At 36.3% G+C, this 20,807-nt stretch overlaps 1 protein-coding gene across 5 annotated transcripts in view; it reads right to left on the reverse strand.

Annotated features, from left to right (window-relative positions):
• The window catches only part of SLC16A7 (solute carrier family 16 member 7), a 181,070-nt gene that overhangs the window by 69,149 nt on the left and 91,114 nt on the right, over window positions 1-20,807 (reverse strand). For 4 of the 5 annotated variants that reach the window (XM_047740746.1, XM_047740749.1, XM_047740747.1 and 1 more), the window contains 2 exons: window positions 15,058-15,186; window positions 12,724-12,967 (listed from right to left, as the gene is read on the reverse strand). The exons of the other annotated variant lie outside the window; for it this stretch is intronic. In XM_047740746.1, coding sequence (XP_047596702.1) covers window positions 12,724-12,937 — 214 coding nt within the window. In that variant the 5' untranslated portion in view covers window positions 12,938-12,967; window positions 15,058-15,186. The remainder of the gene's footprint in view (window positions 1-12,723; window positions 12,968-15,057; window positions 15,187-20,807) is intronic. 5 annotated transcript variants of the gene reach the window in all.

A 20,807-nucleotide genomic window follows, 5' to 3' on the forward strand; every position in this document is an offset into this window, starting at 1 on the left:
GTATAAAGAAATATTTATGACCTAGCAAAGCAACAAAAAAGTATTGTCTGAAACCAAATGGAAATTCAGATTCTTTGTGAGATGTGTTTTTCTGCTGCTGCTACTACTGACCCCTAAGGGAGAATGAATGAATGCTGAAGATAAGGAAACAGGAAGCATTTCTGTTTTCAATTCTGATACTCCACAGGTAGAGAGAAAAGAATACCTATATCTAATAGTTACTCAACATTAACTGATGTTTCATTCATTAAACCTAAGAGAATAAAATTAGTCAAAAAGATAAAATAAAAAGTCTCAAATATGAACTTAAAATATGAAGTGAATGAAACTGTCTTCCTTTTTTCTCCCACAGACTTATTTTAGAATATCGATAACATACGGGGAGAGGCAGGCTGTTTTGTCAGGGACTATAGTTTCGTAAGTACTTACGAATTGCCTCAAGCTTCTAGCTCAGTTGTGTTTGAACTAATATGGGAGACAACTTCAAGGAGCCAAGGTTATGCTGCCACTGGAAAGTTTTCTCCAGCTTCTAAAACACATCATGCTTGATATAAGGAACACCTCCAAGTAGTATCTTTGCCCAACATAAAGGTTCTTCATATTCTTTCTTGTGTGAAGGAGTGGTCATGAGAAAGGCTTATCATTCATTTTACCGAAGTTAATTCCTTAAACTTGTTTTTTTCTTTATCTGAAAAGGAAAAATTAACTCTACATAGATATTTTACATATATTTTAAACTGTGAAATACTTGTCTTACCCAAGCAGGATATGGAAGGTTAATACAGCCTCTACGTGTTTAAGAGCACTCTAAGGAAGGTTACTAACATTCAACCTTTTGCATATTTCTGATAGAGGAAAAAAAAGTTTGTCCCAGACAACAAGGGCAGAGAATATAGAGAAGCTGTGAAAAGTTTCTCAATCTCTAGATTAATGTCCACTGTTTGGAGGATGATAGAAATCTGTACCATTGAGACAGACCGCTGTTTCAATGTTTCTCTACTCCTGTTCTTGCCCAAAAGTCAAATATCCAAGTGTCTGTTCTTTGTGCCACATGGATTTCACAACCGTCATTTCCACACCACATACCATTTCATCTTCCCCCTAGTATTATGACAGTTTACACAAGCTGAGATAAAATCTCCAACATTTTTAACTTACTCTCTGAATTCTTCAAATTAATAGGATGTTAGTTAATCTTAAAATGATACTTTAAATGCTTTGGGTATCGAGAGGATTCTTATACTTTCTATATCAATGTAAGTCATGGTTATGACTTACATGGTTATGAACAGTGGAAGTCTGGAAAATCTAAAAGAAACTCCAAATCACTAACACACACATTTCTGCCTTTATTACCCTTTGTTCATCACCTAGATTTCATTCATATACTTGTTTATAGATTCTTTTTTACGTTATCCTCTGAAGAGAGTGGATTAATCCAAAGCAGATCAGAGTTCTATTTCCTGGGCATTCCTTCTCAGCTTGCAGGAATGTATACTCATTCCTGGGTGTGCTGAAAAAATATATAGGTTACTTCCATTCGGTCCTTCGCATCAATCTCTAACTCAGTCATGGACTGCATGAGTTGATGAGGACAAAGAAGAACAATGTGAATCAAGAAAATGCTACAATGCTAAACATACCCAGAGTTTGCAGAACACACGCAAATCAGAATCACTGAAGGCTGTGGAGCACCAACCACCCTAGCATCAGTCTTCAAAAATCTACCAAAACTTCCATAGCAGTTCTCCAAAGCTTTAGACTTAATGCCCTTCTGGTGATTAAGATGATTCTAGGTGTAATTATTATTATTTTAATAGCTTGAGCAAGATGTATTCCTTCAGGAGAACTTGGGTAAAATCTAGAGTTATCATCAATGTGTATCTACATAAATGCTAATGTAAATAAAACAACTGTAATAAAAACACTGGGTAACTCCAAATCATTTTATACAGCATGGGAAACCACAATTCTATCTGAGAAAGTCTACAGACAGGGTGGATCCTCCTTATCTTCAGATTCCATATGTAGGTGAACTTGCCTACTCACTAAATCCCAAATCAATATTTGCAGTGCTTTCACATTTATTCATAGAGATGTGCAGAATGGGGAAAAACTGGAACCTCCTAGTTCCCAAGGTCAAGCAAGGGGACACTGACTTATTTCAGTTCTCATACTGCAAGTGTCCTTTTCTCTATTTAGTGGCATATTTCCCACATTTTTTGTACTTTTTGTTGATGATTTTGCTGTTTAAAATTGGTCTTACAGCCTAATGTCTTAAGTATGGATTAGTGTTCCTAAGCACCAGAAGGCTGCATTGTGCCTTATGGAGAAAATATATATGTTCTATAAGCTTCATTCAGGCATGCATTACCGTGCTGTTACTGGGAGTTCAGTGTTAATGAATCAACTATTAAATAAGATGTCTTTGAGCAGAAACACACATAAAACAAGGTTATATATTGATCAGTTGATGAAAATATAACCAGGGGCTCAGAGGAACCTAACCTTGTATTTTCCCTAGGAGCAAGAATTCAATATTCACTGATTCGGTGTCTACTGTTAACTTCATAAAACATAACTAATGTGAATAATGAGAATCAACTGTATTTTAACACATTAAGAATTACGGTCCTGGGGTCCCTGAGTGGCTCAGTGGGTTAAGCCTCTGCCTTTGGCTCAGGTTATGATCTCAGGGTCCTGGGATCAAGCCCCACATCGGGCTCTCTACTCAGCGGGGAACCTTCTTCCCCCCCACCCCGCCTGCATCTCTGCCTACTTGTGATCTCTTTCTCTGTCAAATAAATAAATAATATCTTAAAAAAAAAAAAAAAAGAATTATGATCCTAAAATAGAACAAAAACAGGCAGAGTGCTGAGAGTTGTGATATTGATATCCTAGATGGCCATATTCTGATTCTCTTCTTTTGTGTCTGCATGGACACAAAATATGTTACCTAGGATGATTTCAGTGGATTTTAGGCCATCGATTACACTTCTCTCCATCTTTTCATCATATGTCAATCACCTTCATTTCCTTTGGTCTACTAGAGCTCTCTATGACCTTTCCCCCTTTAGGGCTTTCACTTAAACTATTTGCTGGGCTTCAAATACTTTCCTTTCTTTCATTAATGCTGCATCCTCATCCTTCAGTTTCAGAAAGAAACAGTTCCTGATCATGCACTTATGAGATGTTTCTTTTCTATGTAGTTTCATGGCAACTACTGTACTTCCTTACTCATATATTTGAAAACTGCAATTAAATAAATAAAATTTATTATCCTGTAAGCCAAGCCTATGTCTGATGGCTCTGTGTGACTTTTCTGAGCCAAGCCAGTACTTTGCACATTGTTCATTGTCCAGTGTGTATCTGAAGAATAAACAAATGAATGAGTGAAGTTATATAGGGTTTTCTCCCTAGTTATGATACTGGGTTACTCACAAATCCCCACCTCTGATGATCACAAAAAACGTGTACTAACTGGGCTGAACCAAAGTTTCTGCCACAGCCAGGGACCATATCTTAAGGTCAGATCTATGAGCCCCATATGTGCATAGCTACTCCTAACCAGCTGAGCAAATACTTACACAAGAACAGCCATCTAGATTAATCATTTAAAAACCTCTCTGAAATAGAGCAATTATTCTGCCAGAGTCACTACTGTCATAGAAAGAAAGAAAGAAAGAAAGAAGAAAGGAAAAAGAAAAGGAAGTAATCAAAGAGTATAACCAAAGAGTATTTCAAATTCTCTGCCATAATCCATCAAACTTAAGTCACTTACAGCATATGAAAAAATGAAATTTAATTACTATCTTTATAAGGTCCTTTTAAAATAGTTAATTGCAAAAAATGTTGCATATTCTCAATCCTAACATAAGTGCTGCCTGAGAGGGCACAGAATGGTTCCTTGTTTTGAAATAAATATTCACAGAAATAGTATTCAGATTAATTAGTATAGTTCAGGAAAGTATTTCACTCTAGACCTCACTAGTACCTTTTAGGAACTTCACCTCACATATATCTATCGTATTAGATATCATATTAGATTATCATACTACTTAAAGAAGAACACATCCAGTGAGGACTAACTAACAGAATATTAAGGAAGATTAAAAAAAAAAAGTTTGAAGCTGCCTATATTTTAATCAGCTTGTGCTACTATAACAAAATATAATAGACTAGGCATCTTAATCAACAAAAATTTATTTCTCACAGTTCTGGAGGCTGCAAGTCCAAGGCCATGGTGCCAGCCAACTGTTTCCTGGTGAGTCTGGCCTCCTTCTTGCTGTGTATTCCCACTGCCTTTGCTTCAGCTGTATGAAAATGCAGAGAGACATATCTCCCTTCCCCTTCTAATAAAGCCATCAATCCTACTGGTGTAGGACCTTACCCCATGACCTCATTTAACCTTAATTCTTCCTAAAAGCCCTATATCCAAATACAGCATATGAATTTGAGATTTTGAGGGGAGACACTATTCGGTCCACAGCACTGCACAAATCACACTGTGAAACTGATTGTTCTAATAGGCACATCACTGCTGCCACCCACAGCCACATACTCTACAGCCTGTACTACAAGTCCCACTGACTTCCAACAGAGACACCATTTTTATGCTGCTTCTGGATCATGAATTATCTGTAACCACCTCGCCAAATGTATTCCTTGAGGCATCTGTTCCTTCACGTCAGTAGCTTCTGAATCAAACCTGGCCTCACTACACTAGATTTATGGGGCTTGGTGGCCTAGGTGCAAGGAATTCTGAGAAAGTGAATTTCTGTTTTTTTACCTGGGAAGGCAGGAAATCATGAAGTTCAGAATCTCCTAACATAGGAAGTATTTCAAAGGTATATGATACCCCAAAAAGAATGACAAATGTCCACTCCACTACCTGAATAGCAGAAGGCATAGGGAAATGCCACAGCAAATATGAGTAAATGCCATGGAATTTCTTTTAGAACTGATTATTGACCTATTTATTTCTTACATTACCCTCTGTTTAAAAATCTTACTGGCACAGGTTGTTCTAATCAGACTATCTTCCTTGTACCTAACCTGTGGTTTCATTCTACAATGGCTATAATGTTCAACAACAACAGGCAAAACTCCCATGAATCAAACACAAAAAATCCATAGGCATGAAACTCAGGACTTAATATAGATTATAATCATTGTTTGTAACAATCATGCTGAGCAGTAGATACCATTTTTTTTTCTATGATTTTACAGATGGGGAAACTGAAGATCCAAGGTCCAATGGGGGGCCCAAGCCACAAAGTTGCAAAGTCCACATTTTATATCTGTTATTTTGGAGCTCATTATTTTAATGACAATGCTCTTCTGCCTCTCACTGGACGATTAAACTATTAATAAACCCTCCTGAGATCCTAGGATTTTCCAAATCTAAGCTCCACTCAAGGGGCCAACTCTAGTAAATGTAACTGAGTCCTCTAGATAACTACTGAGAATTACATTTCATTAGGCAATCGAGTTTCTAAATACGGAATATCAATTTTGACATATATATAAATAGCTACTTAGTTATAAAGAAACTAAGTGTAAAGTTACCCATGAGGGATTAGTAAAAAAGCAATACGTGGCTTTATTTTTGGGAAATCATATATCAGTCTACTTTAAAAAATAATAAAGTAGGGGGCACTGATTGTTTCGTCTCTTCATAAACCTTCCCTCTTCTGGGAAGAATGTTATCCTTCTAATCGGGAACTGTGTCTTTCCTGTCCCGAGTATATAGTTCCACTCAGGCTGCCAATCTTAGCCCCTCATTCATCCATCGCCTGCAGGGGCTGATGCAAATTGGGCCAGATCCTAGCCATCTTCCCTAGCATTTGTCAGATTATAATTTAGGGAAGAGGAGCAGTCTCATGTCAAATTTGAGACTGAAATGCCAGTAATCACCTTCCCTCTGTCAGGGGAAGTATACCAAAATAAACAAACAAAGCTACCTCACTGTTAGGAGCAGAGGAGAGAGGAGACAGAGATACGTGACAGACAGAAACCAGGGAAACTTGTTGACCTGGAAGGCTCTGGGACCTCTGTGTCGCTTCTGTTTGTACTCAGGAACACTTCTCTTTAGACTCAGGTTTCTGTCATTTGTAACCAAAACACATTTGCATGGAATGTATAATAATGCAACAACGTATTTTAGAGGAATTTAAGTCCAAAATTAGGAAAGATATTCTTATTAGGCCGTAAGTTAGTTAGTAGGTTCTTTTTATACATTGGTAAGTGAAACGTTCATTGTCTAAAGAACACATATCAAAAAATGGTTTAAATAAAGTTTCTTATTTTTTTTTCCTGCTGAAAATAAAATTTAGCAATAATCCAATATTATTTGAATTATCAGCTCTCTATAGGAACAGTATCTCCTGAATAGTTAGGACTAAACATACTCAAGATCTGCCCTTGATCCAGGCCTCCTTCCATTTCTGTCTTGGAAGGGACACAGAGACATTTAATCATAGAAAGCTCCACAGGCATGATCTGATCTCTACTTCTGTGCCTTGAAGTACAAATACCTGCCTCTCACTATTACTCCCATGAAAACTGGCAGTGCTGATTTCCACATCCGGTTCTTTTTTCCTTTGAGACACTGAAGTCTTCCTCTTCTCTACCAGAGCTCTAAACCACATACAAACCTCCTCATGTTCTCATGACATGAGTTAAATGAAGACATCCCATAGTCTGTTCTAGTCCATGCTTACAGTTGACATAATTTATATTCTAATTACACAGCAATCTAAGACTTCACGTCTGTATTGATCAGTATAATACAGGTTTTTCTGTACAACAAACTATGGAAGCTTAATAAAAATTTCCTCCTTAATTATTCAATCTATACAGTGGGTTAAGGATCATCCCCTTGTAGCCAAGTCGTATGAAACAAGATTGCTGCCAGGAGAAGAGGAAAAAGGAAGAGGCACCCCAACTGGAACTGTTCTTTCCAGGTGACCAGGGATGACATATATCTTTGTACTCTCATTTCACTGGCCAGAACTAATCACATGGTCTCCATCTGAGTGTAGGGAAGTTGGAAAATACATAGGAGCACATGAATATACAGTGAGCAAAATGATTTCTGCTACCCTATACCGTATTTTCTAGGAAAATGTTAACAATATCTATGTTCATGGATTTAAAAAAAAATCGCAGTGTAGTTACAAAAGACGCACAGCTGCTTGCTTGCATGGAACTATCCAAGTGAACTTTGGGACTTTAGAAAACTAAGGTGAAAACCCTAGCTAGATCTCAGTCACAGAAATGGAATGAACTTTTTTTTTTTTTTTTTTTTTTGGTGGCTGCTGCTAAGAGACAGTACTTTTGAATTATTTTTTAGTAGGTCTCTTCATTCTGCAAAATATTTGAAACACAAAGCAAAATAATGTAGTAAGCTTAGATTTAAAAAAGAATAGAAAAACACGCATTGTATATTATGACCACCAACATCCCATGCCCAGAATCTTTTGCTTCTTGGCCTCCAGTAGAAAAAGACTGAGTGGTCTGATGCTTGGCCCCCTAGGAGAAGTATTCCATTATAAAACCATCGCCCTTACCTCAGTACAATTGGCAGTCACTACTCACATAAGACAGAAGAGTGTGTTACCATGGAGACAAAGCCAACTCCCTCCTCCAGAATGGCTGATTCTTCCAAGTCATAACAGATATTACCAGAAAAATAACATGAGGTACTCACAGAGATTGGCAGCCCCAAATCTGTATTCAGTAATTGTGTAGCTAAGCAGGTTCACATTATCTTTCAATAGAGTAACAAAGATAAACACTGTACTAAAAGATAAACCTATATAATCACTGTTTATAAAATAAATCCCTATATCCATCTAAACAATGTGTAAAGTTTAATTTGTAATATGTTTTCTACCTCTACTTAGTGCTTTATTAATGGAGTGACCACTGTGTTTGACCTATTTGCTGAAATTCACTAGAACTCCAGGAGACCATATGGATGACCAGATGGGTTGCTGTAATCTAATGTCATTATTCTAAGGATGAAGTAAGGTATAAACATAATTTGCATTCTTTTCCATCCTTCCTTCATACCTTTTATTAGCTTCGTTTTTAATTCAGACATCAGAAGGGAAGGTAATATCTTACTACCAAGGCTCAGATGCCAACTAATTACTACAAGAGACTCCAGTCCTGACATCACAGGCCAGCCCTCAGAACACACTTCATCTTACCCAGTGACCCCACCATGACCCCACCATGGTGATTAATAGGTTGAGTGCTAAGCCCTAATGAGTGTGTCAGACCTTAGATGTTCTCTAGGCTAACGTAATTAGCGTTATGTTGAACAGAGTATTTCCGTTACTTGGTAGACAGCCTCATTAAACTTCATACTAAACTCTATGCCTTTTCACCTTATGGTCTTTGAATTTATTTTATAATCATCAACCTAAAAGGCCTCTATAAATAGAGATCTTTCAAATATTAAAGGATAATTTAAATATTTTTAAATCAATTATTGATCTTCTTCTACAACAGCGAATCCTTATGTTGTACATGAAGTGTTTTTCAGGGATGCTTGCTGAAATGTAAGTTTTGGGACTCCACCAAGAGAAATTCTGCTAAAAAGGGGTTTGGGAGGAAATCCACAACTATGCATTTTTGACAAGAGACACATGATTCAGAAACAGGAAGTCTGGGGACCATATTTGAAAAAACACTACCACTTTGGTAATAGGACCAATATCTGTGTCTCAGATTAATTGAAACTATCAGATTTTTTTGTTCTAAATAGTTATTATATTTCTGAAAAAAATTATCTGCATCCACATAAAGGGGACTATTTTCATATTGAGATTACAATTTTCAATGTACCAACTATTTTTTTTTAAGATTTTTATTTATTTATTTAACAGAGAGAGAGAGAGATCACAAGTAGGCAGAGCAGCAGGCAGAGAGAGGGGGGGAAGCAGGCTTCCCATGAGTAGAGAGCCCGATGTGGGGCTCGATCCCAGGACCCTGAGATCATGACCTGAGCTGAAGGTAGAGGCTTAACCCACTGAGCCACCCAGGCGCCCCTCAACTATTTCTTATTAAAAGATTAAAACCAATTATCAAGAGAAGACACGAATGTTATTTGCAACAAACCATGTAAAGTATAATGAGTTCTCCATTAACCAGTGGATATGGCAGGTAATAACATTTCTATCCTACAGGCCATGGGCCTGGGATTGCTTTTCCACATTCAAGGGAAAGACCACAGTGTAGCAGATCTTCTGCAAATACTGACTTTTCCATGGCCAGAGACGATAAAGAAAATGTCTCAGTTCTGACAACTAACAATGCTAAGCAATATTCCAGAGACTTAGTGGATCTCACCTAGATATCACCATCATCAATTACTACGTAAGTATCTTCATGTGTCCAACATTTGTTTTCTTGAAACAAGTAGAAAATTCCTACTGATCTTTGGAAAGATTTTTTCATCTATTACGCTAAACATTTTAAGATATTTTTTTTTCCTGAATTGATAGCTACTTATTTAACCAAACTACATTTTTTTTTTTTTTAAGTAGGCTCCATGCCCAGCATGGAGCCCAACACAGAGCTTGAACTCATGACCGTGAGCCGAGATCACAGTCAAGATGACGAACTGAGTCATCCAGGCACCCCCAAACTACCATTTTTTTGATGAGCTTCAAAAGAGTTCTGTTTTGTGTTTTTTATTTATTTGCAAGAAAAGAGAGAGAGAGTGAGAACAAAGGGAATGAGCAGAGGGAGAGAGACAAGCAGACTCTGAGCTGAGCATAGAGCCCAAGGCAACGCTCCGTCGTATGACCCTGACACTGTGACCTGAGCTGAAATCAAGAGTCAGACACTTAACCAACTGAGCTACCCAGGCACCCCTCTTTTGTGTTTTTTTAAATATGTATAATATATATACATATATGTATAATATACACACATATATTATTGTACGTATATGTATATGCATATATTATTATACATATATGTATAATATACACATATATGTGTATATATATTAAAATAGGAAATAAGGACATGAATAAATTGAAAAATTATTTAATAATAAATACATATTATAGGCATTTACACATTATAATTTGATACTGAGATTTAATGGCTTGAGAAAAGAAATTATATCATTCTTCATTCTAAACCTTTCCATAGATCCAGCCAGAGAGTGGAAGCTATCATATGACCATGGCAAGTCTATAAATATATCCTACTTTCATTGGATGAAGAATGATTACTGGAGTATCAGGCTCTGTCTGAGACTTACCGGATGCAATCCTACTCTATTTCTTCCTCTAGGAATCCTGTGTTTTCCAGCAAACCTGGCTCCCATCTTTACGTAGAGTAGCACAAGAATTCTGACCAGTAGAATACGTGCAGAAATGTTGTTTACCCTTTCCAGGCCTGGCCCCCAAAATATCCCACATGATCTTCCATGTTACTTGTGTCCATTTTCTGCCTAGCGAAGAGGAGCAGATTTTGGAAACACCACAAAGTCTCATGTGATGGCACAGCCACCAGATGAAACATTGTTTGAGCAATAAGTAAACTTGTATTCCTTTGAGGTACTGGGACTTTGAGGTTTTTTGCTTTAAACTAATAAAGTCAATTAAGACTTGACTTAATGAAAAAGTTATACAAATTTTTCTCTTGCTTATGAGTTAGTCAACTACTTATTCAACATAAAATTATGACTGCATAGGTCAAACTCAGTAGACTTCTATGAATTCACTAGAGGAATCTGTTTCAGTTGTATTTATAAGGCAGGTAACTACATAACATTAGCACATTATGAAGCTCAGGACAGGGCGACTTGTATGTTGTTCTAGTAAAACATTATTAAATAGACAACTAACCCTTCCAATAAAGGAAAAAAACAGGTACACAGTATCTATTGTTTCTATATAATCAGAAATAACACAGTTAGAATCCTTAAAGCAATGTCCAAAGGAGATACTCAGAATGTGTTTTAGAAGCAGAATTTTTCATTGATATACTCAAACAGCATTTTAAAGACACCTTTTAGTAGTGGAACCAAAATGCATCCATTTAACTTAACTAAAAAGGGTAAAGGAGACATACTAGATTAATGTAACATTGCCAACATATAGAAAGTAGAAAAACACATACCAATATGCAGGTGCGTGTGCATGAGCGCGCGCGCGCGTACACACACACACACACACACACACACAGGATCGTTGGAGGACCACATTTTCACCATAGAGAGAGAGTATCCTGTAGATTATTATGTCACTGACAAATGACCTTGGTGGGGGTTGCACCTGAATTCGCTCTCTAGAAGCCCGGCCTAGATCTGGCTCTATCACTTTCCAGAGGTAAAGAGGAAGATACGAGAAAGGGAGAAGAGCACATGACTCAATATTTTGAGTCTTGATTTCTATCTGCCACTAATGAGCTGTTTGTCTTGGGAAACTATTTTATGTCTCTATTTCTTCAGTTATAGAATGGAGAGAAAATAATACTTATGCACTGCTAAGAGGATTAAATTGTATGACACACAGCAAGTATTTAGAGAGGACTTAGCTGAAAGTAAATACTAATAAATATTGGATATTATTATTAATGGTATTTCCCTATCACTATGAGCCACATTACCCCCAACTGTAAGGTAAGAAATTGTGCTAGATGATTCGTATAATTTCTTCCAATGCTTATATTCTGAGTCTACACCTGTCTCCTAAAGTCGAATATCCAGTTGAAAAATGAAAACTCTAAAAACCTAAATATTTTACATAATGACTTTAAAAAATGTAGAGACCTTCTGGTCTGCTGTTTAGATTGATTTCAAGAAAATAAATGACATAATAATGCACTAATAATTCCAATTTTTTTAAACATTCAAAAGTGATACGGTTCTTTGATTTTTCTCCCTCATGAATCTTACGCTCATCTGAACATGAAAAATAACAAGATAATTGTCAGGCAACCGTTTACATTTAAAAATGTCATATTTAGAGCTGCCTGGGTGGCACAAGCAGTTAAGTGTCCAACTCCTGACTTCAGCTCAGGTTAAGATCTCAGGGTTGTGAGATCAAGCCCCACATTAGGTCTGCAATCAGTGGGGGGTTGGTTGGAGATTTTCCTTTTCCATCTCCCTCAACCTCTCACTCCTTTCTCTCTCTCTCTCTCCTTCTCTTAAAGTAAGTAAATCTTTTTTTTTTAAATGTCATATTTAAAGAGTACTACAGAAATAAGGAATTATTTTGATCACACAAACTGGAATGGATCCAGAATGTACATGATAACACTCCATTTCTGCAGCTGCAGGCTTACAGATCGTCAACAACTGGAGTTTCTTTCTCATTAGGAAGAAAGCATTTCTACCAATGGTAACAATGGGAGGAAATGATACACTAACACTGCGGTGTAGACTTTATTCCATTCTTAAATAGAAAGGTGCCTCCTTTGGAAATTCCATAATTTAGTAAACATTACTTTGTTCAAATAAACCCTCATTCTTTAATAAATACTCTAGTAATACTAAAGAATGAAATGAATAGGTCAAAATGCAGAATCAATAAAATTATTAAAAATTCATTTGGGATTATATTTTTGGTTGGTTTTAAATGACTACAACACAAAAACAGGGCTATAATATACCAAGACATTACATGTAAAGCACTGTGGCACTGAAGCATTGTTTTCTGAATCTGAAATTCCATTTATTCCCAGAAACCTTACCTCCTGCGTACATAACAGCCAGCATAATGGATGATATCCAGGCTATTTCACTGTAAGTAGTGTTGAATATTTGCTGAATTTCTTTGAAGAACACTGTGACAGCTTTGGGGAATGCATATGAAAATCCAATGGAGATAAAAGATGCTCCAACCACTACCCAGCCCCAGCCTCCATCAGGAGGTGGGTATAGGGGGGGACCTACTGGTGGTGGCATTTCTGCTCCTCTATTCAAGATTTAAGTCACCTATTTAAAAAAGATGAAATAACAGTTTAAACCTTATTTCCATTTTCAGATATTACTCTTGATAGTCACCAAAATATTTTACAGTTATAAGTATATAATTTCTCATGAATATTTTTTAACTCTTATACTCAGAAAATTAACCAAAAACTGGAATGAGGTATGTAACTTTGTTATGGGCTAAAAATTGAAAGCATTTAATTTGTTAATGGAAATAAAAACTACTCAAAAATTACGCAAAGAATTCTGTACTGAAGTACCAACCCAAAAATAAAAGCTATCTCTATCCGAATTCTAAGCATAATAAAAATGGAGCTGTCATCACTTAAAAACAGAATACTTTCTTAATCCAAAATATTTAAGATTTTCTTTACAAAGGTTAAAAAGGACCACATATTGAATCTTATGGACTTTAAATAACTAAATAGTAGATTTTTTAATTATTAGAAATATTCTATTATTAGAAATAATTTATAATTTTTCTACTTTTAATAATTGAGAATACTTAAAAATAGTTCAGCATGGATCTATTTTCTAGACCCGTAGCACTAGAAGTTTTATGGTTTTAATAAATTAATTTTACCGCACTTCTCAAAATGGTGCTACTTATTATTTCATGAATGATATATTTTATGCATTTTTCATAGCAATAAGAGTCTTCCAAACAAATAGATGGTATGTTATCATTTGTTAGAAGAAAGGACTTCCTCTTTGAATATGCCTAAGAACACAACTGCTAGCTTTGTGGCATAAGGGCATGCATTCTCCTGAGGAAGCAAGGATCACATTTAGCTTCACACAACTGAAATTAAATTAAAAACATCTTCGTTCCCTAACATCAATGTTTCTTTGTGCAGTAATGCTGTTTGATTAGCTTTTAGCTGTAACTGCCAGCATTTTTCAGTATCTTCTTCCTACTACTCTCATTTTATTTGTGAATATGTTTCAACTGGAGAAAAAAAAACCAACAATTTTCTATTGGTAAAATAATGTTGAATAAAATCTAATTTTGCCACATGTTTTGAGAAAACCCACCAAAAAACTAAAGATATATCTATGAAAACAGAGACAGGTTTAATTTTTGTTTACTGTCAAATTATATCAAGGATATTTTCAGCGACCCTCTATATGCACTTTTTAGATTTTGAATGAAAATATTCTCTACATTAAACTTTTCAAATTTGTCCATAGTTATACGAAAGGACTTGGCTTTCAGAAGTTCATAGAGTAAAAATGATAAAAATGAAATTTAAAATAGGTAGAGAAGTTCTCTGAAATTTTCTTGTTTGCATAAAAGAACTTTTCTTTTATTATCAATTCATGGCTTTAAACTATCATAGCTTTTATCACATCTGCTATTGTAAACACTTAGAAATACAACTGGATGATTTGCTTCTCAGTCACTTCAAAAAAATTTTTTCTAAATAATCTTAAATACATTATTTAAATATCATATCAATATGAATATTGAAAGGTACTAATATTCAAATCATGTTATGAATATGAACACTGAAATTTACTAATGAGATAGGCTGATGTTGGAATTTCTATTGTGTGGACAGGCACTGTGTTCATAGTTCAAAACTGAAGGGCCTTAAAAAAGATTATGTGATTGAGCTATCTTTTTTTCCTCCTTAATCCTCTTCCTTTTTTGTATGGTTATTTTTTTCACCGGTTTATCTCTGTATGTGGTATTTTGTATCTGTTTCCAGCATACTGACTTGACTTAAGTATAACTGCATACTCCAGGTTGAGAGTCATTATTCATGCCTTTTCACTTCCCTATCCCCTAGCAATTTAGTTTTTTTCCATATAAATTGATATCTTATGATCTCCTCACTAAAATAATTATAGAGTGGAGTCTAACCAATTAACCCTTAAAAAATGTCACTTCCAAGATTACCACCTGCTCATTATTAAACAACTCTTGGTTTGATCAGTAGTCAAGATCCAATTCATACACACTCACTGGTGTGATGTTATTCTCCTGTGCACTACCGTGCAATATTTTCCACAACTAATACCTGTAGTGTCTCTTTCCTTTTATTTATGGAAATAATCAAGAAAAGCAGGAATTAAAAGTGTAATTTTACCTGTTGATAGATGCCAACTTGAATAGATATTTTTGGATTATCTGTGGAATTTTAAGTCTAGTCACTGCTCCTTGAAGTGATATGTGAAGGCAATGCAAAGGGAGAGAGGTAGAGCAGACTCTGGATTATCTAAAAGGAAAAAACAAAAAAAACAAAGGTTACATGTATAATTGAGTTCCATAAGCCCCATTAGAGCCACTAGCTTTAATTTATCCCAGGATATTATGACCATGTTTTAATAATTAGCAAAATTTGTCAATCCACTGATAGAACTGCTAATATATGAACAAAATGATCAAACATATATGCATGAGAAAAGAATTATAAGTATAAAATGAAGAAATAGGTTTTTAAAAAATAAATAACATTAGATCGCACATCTACCATTATGAGAAGGAAATTTATTTATTTATTGGCATTCATTAGCCCCTCAAATAATTTCCTACACTCATTTAAATAATTTACAATTCAGTTAAAGAAACTATCCATTGACAATGGAAACAGAAAGTTCAAAAGAGAATTATTAGAAATATTATCAAACAAACTGAGGGTTTGGGGACTATGTTTGGGGAGTGGGGTAGCCAGGTGATGGGTATTAAGGAGGGCATAGTTTGTAATGAGCACTGGGTGTTAAATGCAAATAATGAATCACTGAACACTACATCAAAAATTAGTGATATACTGTATGGTGGCTAACTTAATAATTTTAAAAGAAATACTGTCAATAATATGTCTCACAATGAGACAGACTGGTTATGAAAAGGACTAAAAGCATTTTAGGGATCTTCTGATTTAGAATTAAAACTTCCTAATCAGATCTGGGTGATGGATATATTCAAATTCCCAGATATAGCAAATACATTCATTTCAACTTAAATCTTGTGCTGAATACATAAAAGCTAGTACTTAGAGTTTGTTTAGGTTGGACATTCCTTTGCCCGGATTAAAGCTGAAAAAAAGTCAACTCTGAACTAAATAACCAGTTCCCTGCTTTGCATGTAGGGCCATGTATCCTAAAGTGTTGAAAAAAAGCAATGCAGTCACTAGACTAACTGAGATTTGAATGAAAGGATGAGGAGAGGCTGTGATCTATTTGCCAAGTCAGTGAGAAACTGAGAGTCGGGACTAGAATGATAGGGAATTATAAAGTCATGAATAAAATCTGAGAAATGGGTAAGACTGAAATTAAAGGTTTTTTAAAAGATGTATTTATTTATTTTAGAAAGAGAGAGAGAGAGAGAGAGAAACATGAGTGGGGAGAGGGGCACAGGGAGGAGGAGAGAATCTCAAGCAGACTCCCTGCTGAGCATGGAGCCCCACCCAAGTTTCCATCCCAGGACCCTGTGGTCATGACCTCAGCTGATACCAAGATTCATACACTTAACCAACTGACCCACCCAGGCATTCCTGAAATTAAAATTTTAACTAATGCTCAAATTAAAGAGTTTATGCTAAATGGGTCTCTTAGGTCTGGGGTTATAGCAGTGAGGAGAAACATCTGTTCTGGTCTTACCAGGAGCCCTGGTAGCCTTCTTAAGCTGAGTAATTCAGCGATGGCAGCCCCATCCTACTACTTATAACCAGCTCATCCAAATGCAGAAAACCCTTTTATGTTTTGAGGAAATAAATTTCCTGTCAGTTTCCACTGGCAGAGAGAGCTGCCCTGAGTCCAGGGCAAAGCCTCAGAGAAAAGCCTGAGGCATTTCTGAAAATTGGGCTCTGACCTTCCAGTCTATACTTAATTATCATCATGCTTTATAGAGGTCAGCATAGAGGCCACGATAAGAGATCTTGACAAGTCCCCATTCTAAATGCTGTCCAACATTTCTACAAACCTTTCATAGTGCTTTAACCTGACTAGTCTATTTTCTTACAGAAAGACCAACCCATATCCATGGCTTTTTTCCAACAAAATGGCCCCAAATCCTAGAAGTTATAACTTCCTGCGTGGTAGTTACATTAATCTATTTTACATCCCTTTCTCTACATCTATTAAGCTATCATATTTTAATACATGTTTATGCAAATATACTCATATGGCCCATATATTGGTTTTCAGTTTTAAAAATGAAAAGCTGTGTTTTGGAATTGTGTGTCCTACTGAAAAAACAGTAGAAGATCAACAGTCCTTAAGAATATGGGAAAGTTCTCCTTTAATTTGGGAAAGCAACTATTTTGGAGATTGCTTCCTAAAGTCCAAGGAGGCATAAAGTTTATTGGCCCCTACAAAAGCTGTGTTAATTACTACAGCTGGAAGTTGGACTATGCTCTCAGCTAATTTGGTTTCTTGACAGTTTGCATATATGCAACTTGTTTCATGGTAACTCTTACTTATAACAGGATGCACAAACACACACACACACAAAATGCTTAACTGTTTTTCCAAAGATTCAATTAATTATAATAATCCCATGAATGAAGAGGAAGTGATGTTTTTAATCATATTTAGAGATGAGGGCATAAAGAATCAGAGGTGCAAAGTGATTTTTCCAAAGTGTAATGCCCAGTAAGTGATTAAATTGGTACTGTGGACAGTATTTTTGTTAGGCCCAGTGTTACTGACTCCACTTTAACCCAGCACCTTAGAGGCTGCTCTTTCTGCTTACAAATATACTCCAGTTTTATTTCCAATGGTGAATTTCCCAATTTCAATTCTTACACATATCCTTGCCTTTCCTGTCCATTGGAATTCTAATATTTGTCCTTTGAAATTCTGAACCTCAACTATCCCTCAAAGTCTTTATAAATTCATCATTATTTCACCTTATTTACATCTACGCTGTCTATAATTTTTTTTTTAGTATATGGACTACAATATATCACTATCATTGACAAAAGGGTGACTTAATGACTACTGAAAACATTTGTCTATTTCAAGTGTTTTTTAAAAAACTTACATGGTGGGATGTGGTAAAGCCCCAAACCTTGCCTTATCTTCTAGAAATCAATATGGGTTGATTAAACTAAGGAGAGGAAGATGTAGCACAAAGAAATAATAAAACTATTAGTGATGATCAATGGTTAGACTCTAGTATTATATTTAAAGTCTTTTCTCATTTAGTTGTACAGAATATCAGAATTTCCTTTATAGACTTTGTGAATAATTATTTCTTCAACTACCCAAATCTAAATCAGGATGAATCAATTTTATGAACCCTTATCAACAGTCAAAACTATCCAGAAGTTTATGTTTCAAAATATAGTCCAGAAATAGTGCACTCAGCAAACTAAGTCCCAAATTAAATCAATGAATGTTAGGAGACTATTGACTTCGTTGTAAATTAATCTAGGTAGCCTATAGATAAAGCATGACTTGTTCTTCACATCCTACCTATAAAGTGGCTGGGTGTTTGCCTAAAGGAATTACTATGTTCCTTGAAGAATAATGAACTAGTCTTTATGCTTTTTGTTTCCTTTTTCTTATACAAAAGGATAAAGTAATGTCAAATTAATATACAATGTTCCAGTTTAGATGACAACCCACGGAATTTTGTAACAGGAATTAAACTGAACCAAATCTTATCTTTTCCAACAGGTAATTGAATTGGAATCTAATTGGAATTAGATTGGAATCTAATCCTGAGAGGTTATTTTATTCTTCCTGATGGACCATGTTTTAAATCCTATAGACTGATTTACTTTGACAACTAGACAAGAGACATATCAATAGTGCATGGCCCACAAAATGTCAGTAACACGAAACCTATTTTTAGATGTGAACTACTGCTGTAGTTAAAAGGACTCTGAGAATGCTAATTGATAATAAAGGTCAAACTAACTAAAGATGTTTTTATAATGGGCAAATTAAAAAAATAACCTAAGTCAGCAGATATTTATAAGGAATTGGAAATGGACATCTCACACCAAACAATTCTTGATTTCTAATACTATATTTTAAGAAGTGTGTAAAAGCAGTTGTTGTGGGCTGAATAGGGGCCCTGGAAATTATATGTCCGTGTCCTAATCCCTAGAACCTGCAATATATCTTACATGGTCCCAGAAACTGAGTGCTTGTGCTCCCTCAAAATTCATATGTTGATAACTAATCCCCAGTTGCGAGGTATTTGAAGAGAGGGCCTTTAGGAGGCAATTAGGTCTGCAGGGTGAAACCCTCATGAATGGGATTAGTGCTGATATAATGAGGCCCCAGGGAGTCTCTTACTCTCTCTACCAGTGAAGACACAGTGAAAAATGGCCATCTATGGGGACGCCTGGGTGGCTGAGTCACTTAAGCATCTGCCTTCAACTCAGGTCATGATCCCAGAGTCCTGGGATGGAGCCCTGCTCAGCGGGGAGCCTGCTCCTCCTTCTACCTGCCACTCCCCCTGCTTGTGGTCTCTCTCTCTCTGACAAATAATAAACAAAATCTTTTTTAAGAATTAAAGAAAAAAACTACAAATCCACATTAAAAAAAAAAAAAAGAGAAGAGAAGAGAAGAAAAGGAAAGGAGAGGAGAGGAGAGGAGAAGAGAGGAGAGGAGAGGAGAGGAGAGGAGAGGAGAGGAGAGGAGAGGCGGAGGCGAGGCGAGGCTGGCTATGAACTAGGAAAGGGCCCCAGCCAAACACTGAATGCAGGCACTTTGATCTTAGACTGAGCCTCCAGAACTATGAGAAATACATTTCTGTTATTTATAAGCCACCTAGTGTGTGGTATATTGTTTCAGCAGCCCTAACAGACTAAGATAAAAATTGGTACTTGGAAGGGAATGTTGTCATAACAAACACCTAAAAATGTGAAAGTGGCTTTGGAATTGGGTAGTAGGTAGAAGCTGGACCAGTTTTGAGATGCATGTGAGAAAAAGGCATTATTATAAAAAGATTATTAAGGATGATTCTGGTGGCAGCCAATTAAGAGGAGACTAAAAAAAGCCTGAGTCTTCTTCAAGAATACCAAAGTTAATCCTGAATAGCATGTTTATAGAAATCTGGAGGGTAAAGGCCACTCTGCTGAGGTCTGACGGAAATCAGGCATGTATTATTAGACAGTGAGGGAAAGGCAGTCCTTGTTATAAAGGGGCTAAGAACTTGGCTGAACTGTGTTCATCTTCTACCCCAGGGAAAGGGCTGTCCCAAGAATCCTGAGAGTGTTCTCGCTAACTGTGAGAGCGGCGAAGATGAGACCATAGCCCAGTGGGTCCAGAAGGCAGAGCATCCAATGAGAGAAGATTATTCTTGATCTTTAAAATTTAATGTTGTTTGCTCTGAAGATTTAATATTGGGCATTAGACTTACTTGGAACCCCTTCCTTCTTTCCTATTCTTCCTTTTTGGAATGGGAATATCTATCCTACGTCTGTCTCACCAATACATTTTGGAAGATTTCACAGGTTCATAGCTAGAGAAGAATTTGCCTCAGGATGAATCATACTTTGAGTCACAACCATATCTGATTTTGAGATTTAGATGAGACTTTGGGCTTTAGACTTCTGAGTTGATGCTGTATCCTCCTAAAAGTCATCTAACCTAATCCCCAACTTGATATTTGGAGGTGGGGCCTGTGAGAGGTAAGTAGGTCATGAGGGGAGCCCTCAAGAGTGAGACCATTGTTCTTACGAAAGAGGCCCATGAAATTTCCCTCACCCCTTCTGCCATGTGAGGGCACAAGAAGACAACCATCCATGAACCAGGATGCTGGTTCCCACCAGACACAGAACTTGCTGCCACCTTCACCTTGGGCCTCCCAGCCTCCAGAGGGGGCCTATGCCTCTGCCCATGGTATTTTGCTCTAGCAGCCTTAACAGACTAAAGCTTA

This window comes from Lutra lutra, chromosome 8 (genome assembly GCF_902655055.1).
Source record: "Lutra lutra chromosome 8, mLutLut1.2, whole genome shotgun sequence".
Classification (NCBI taxonomy): Eukaryota; Metazoa; Chordata; class Mammalia; order Carnivora; family Mustelidae; genus Lutra; species Lutra lutra.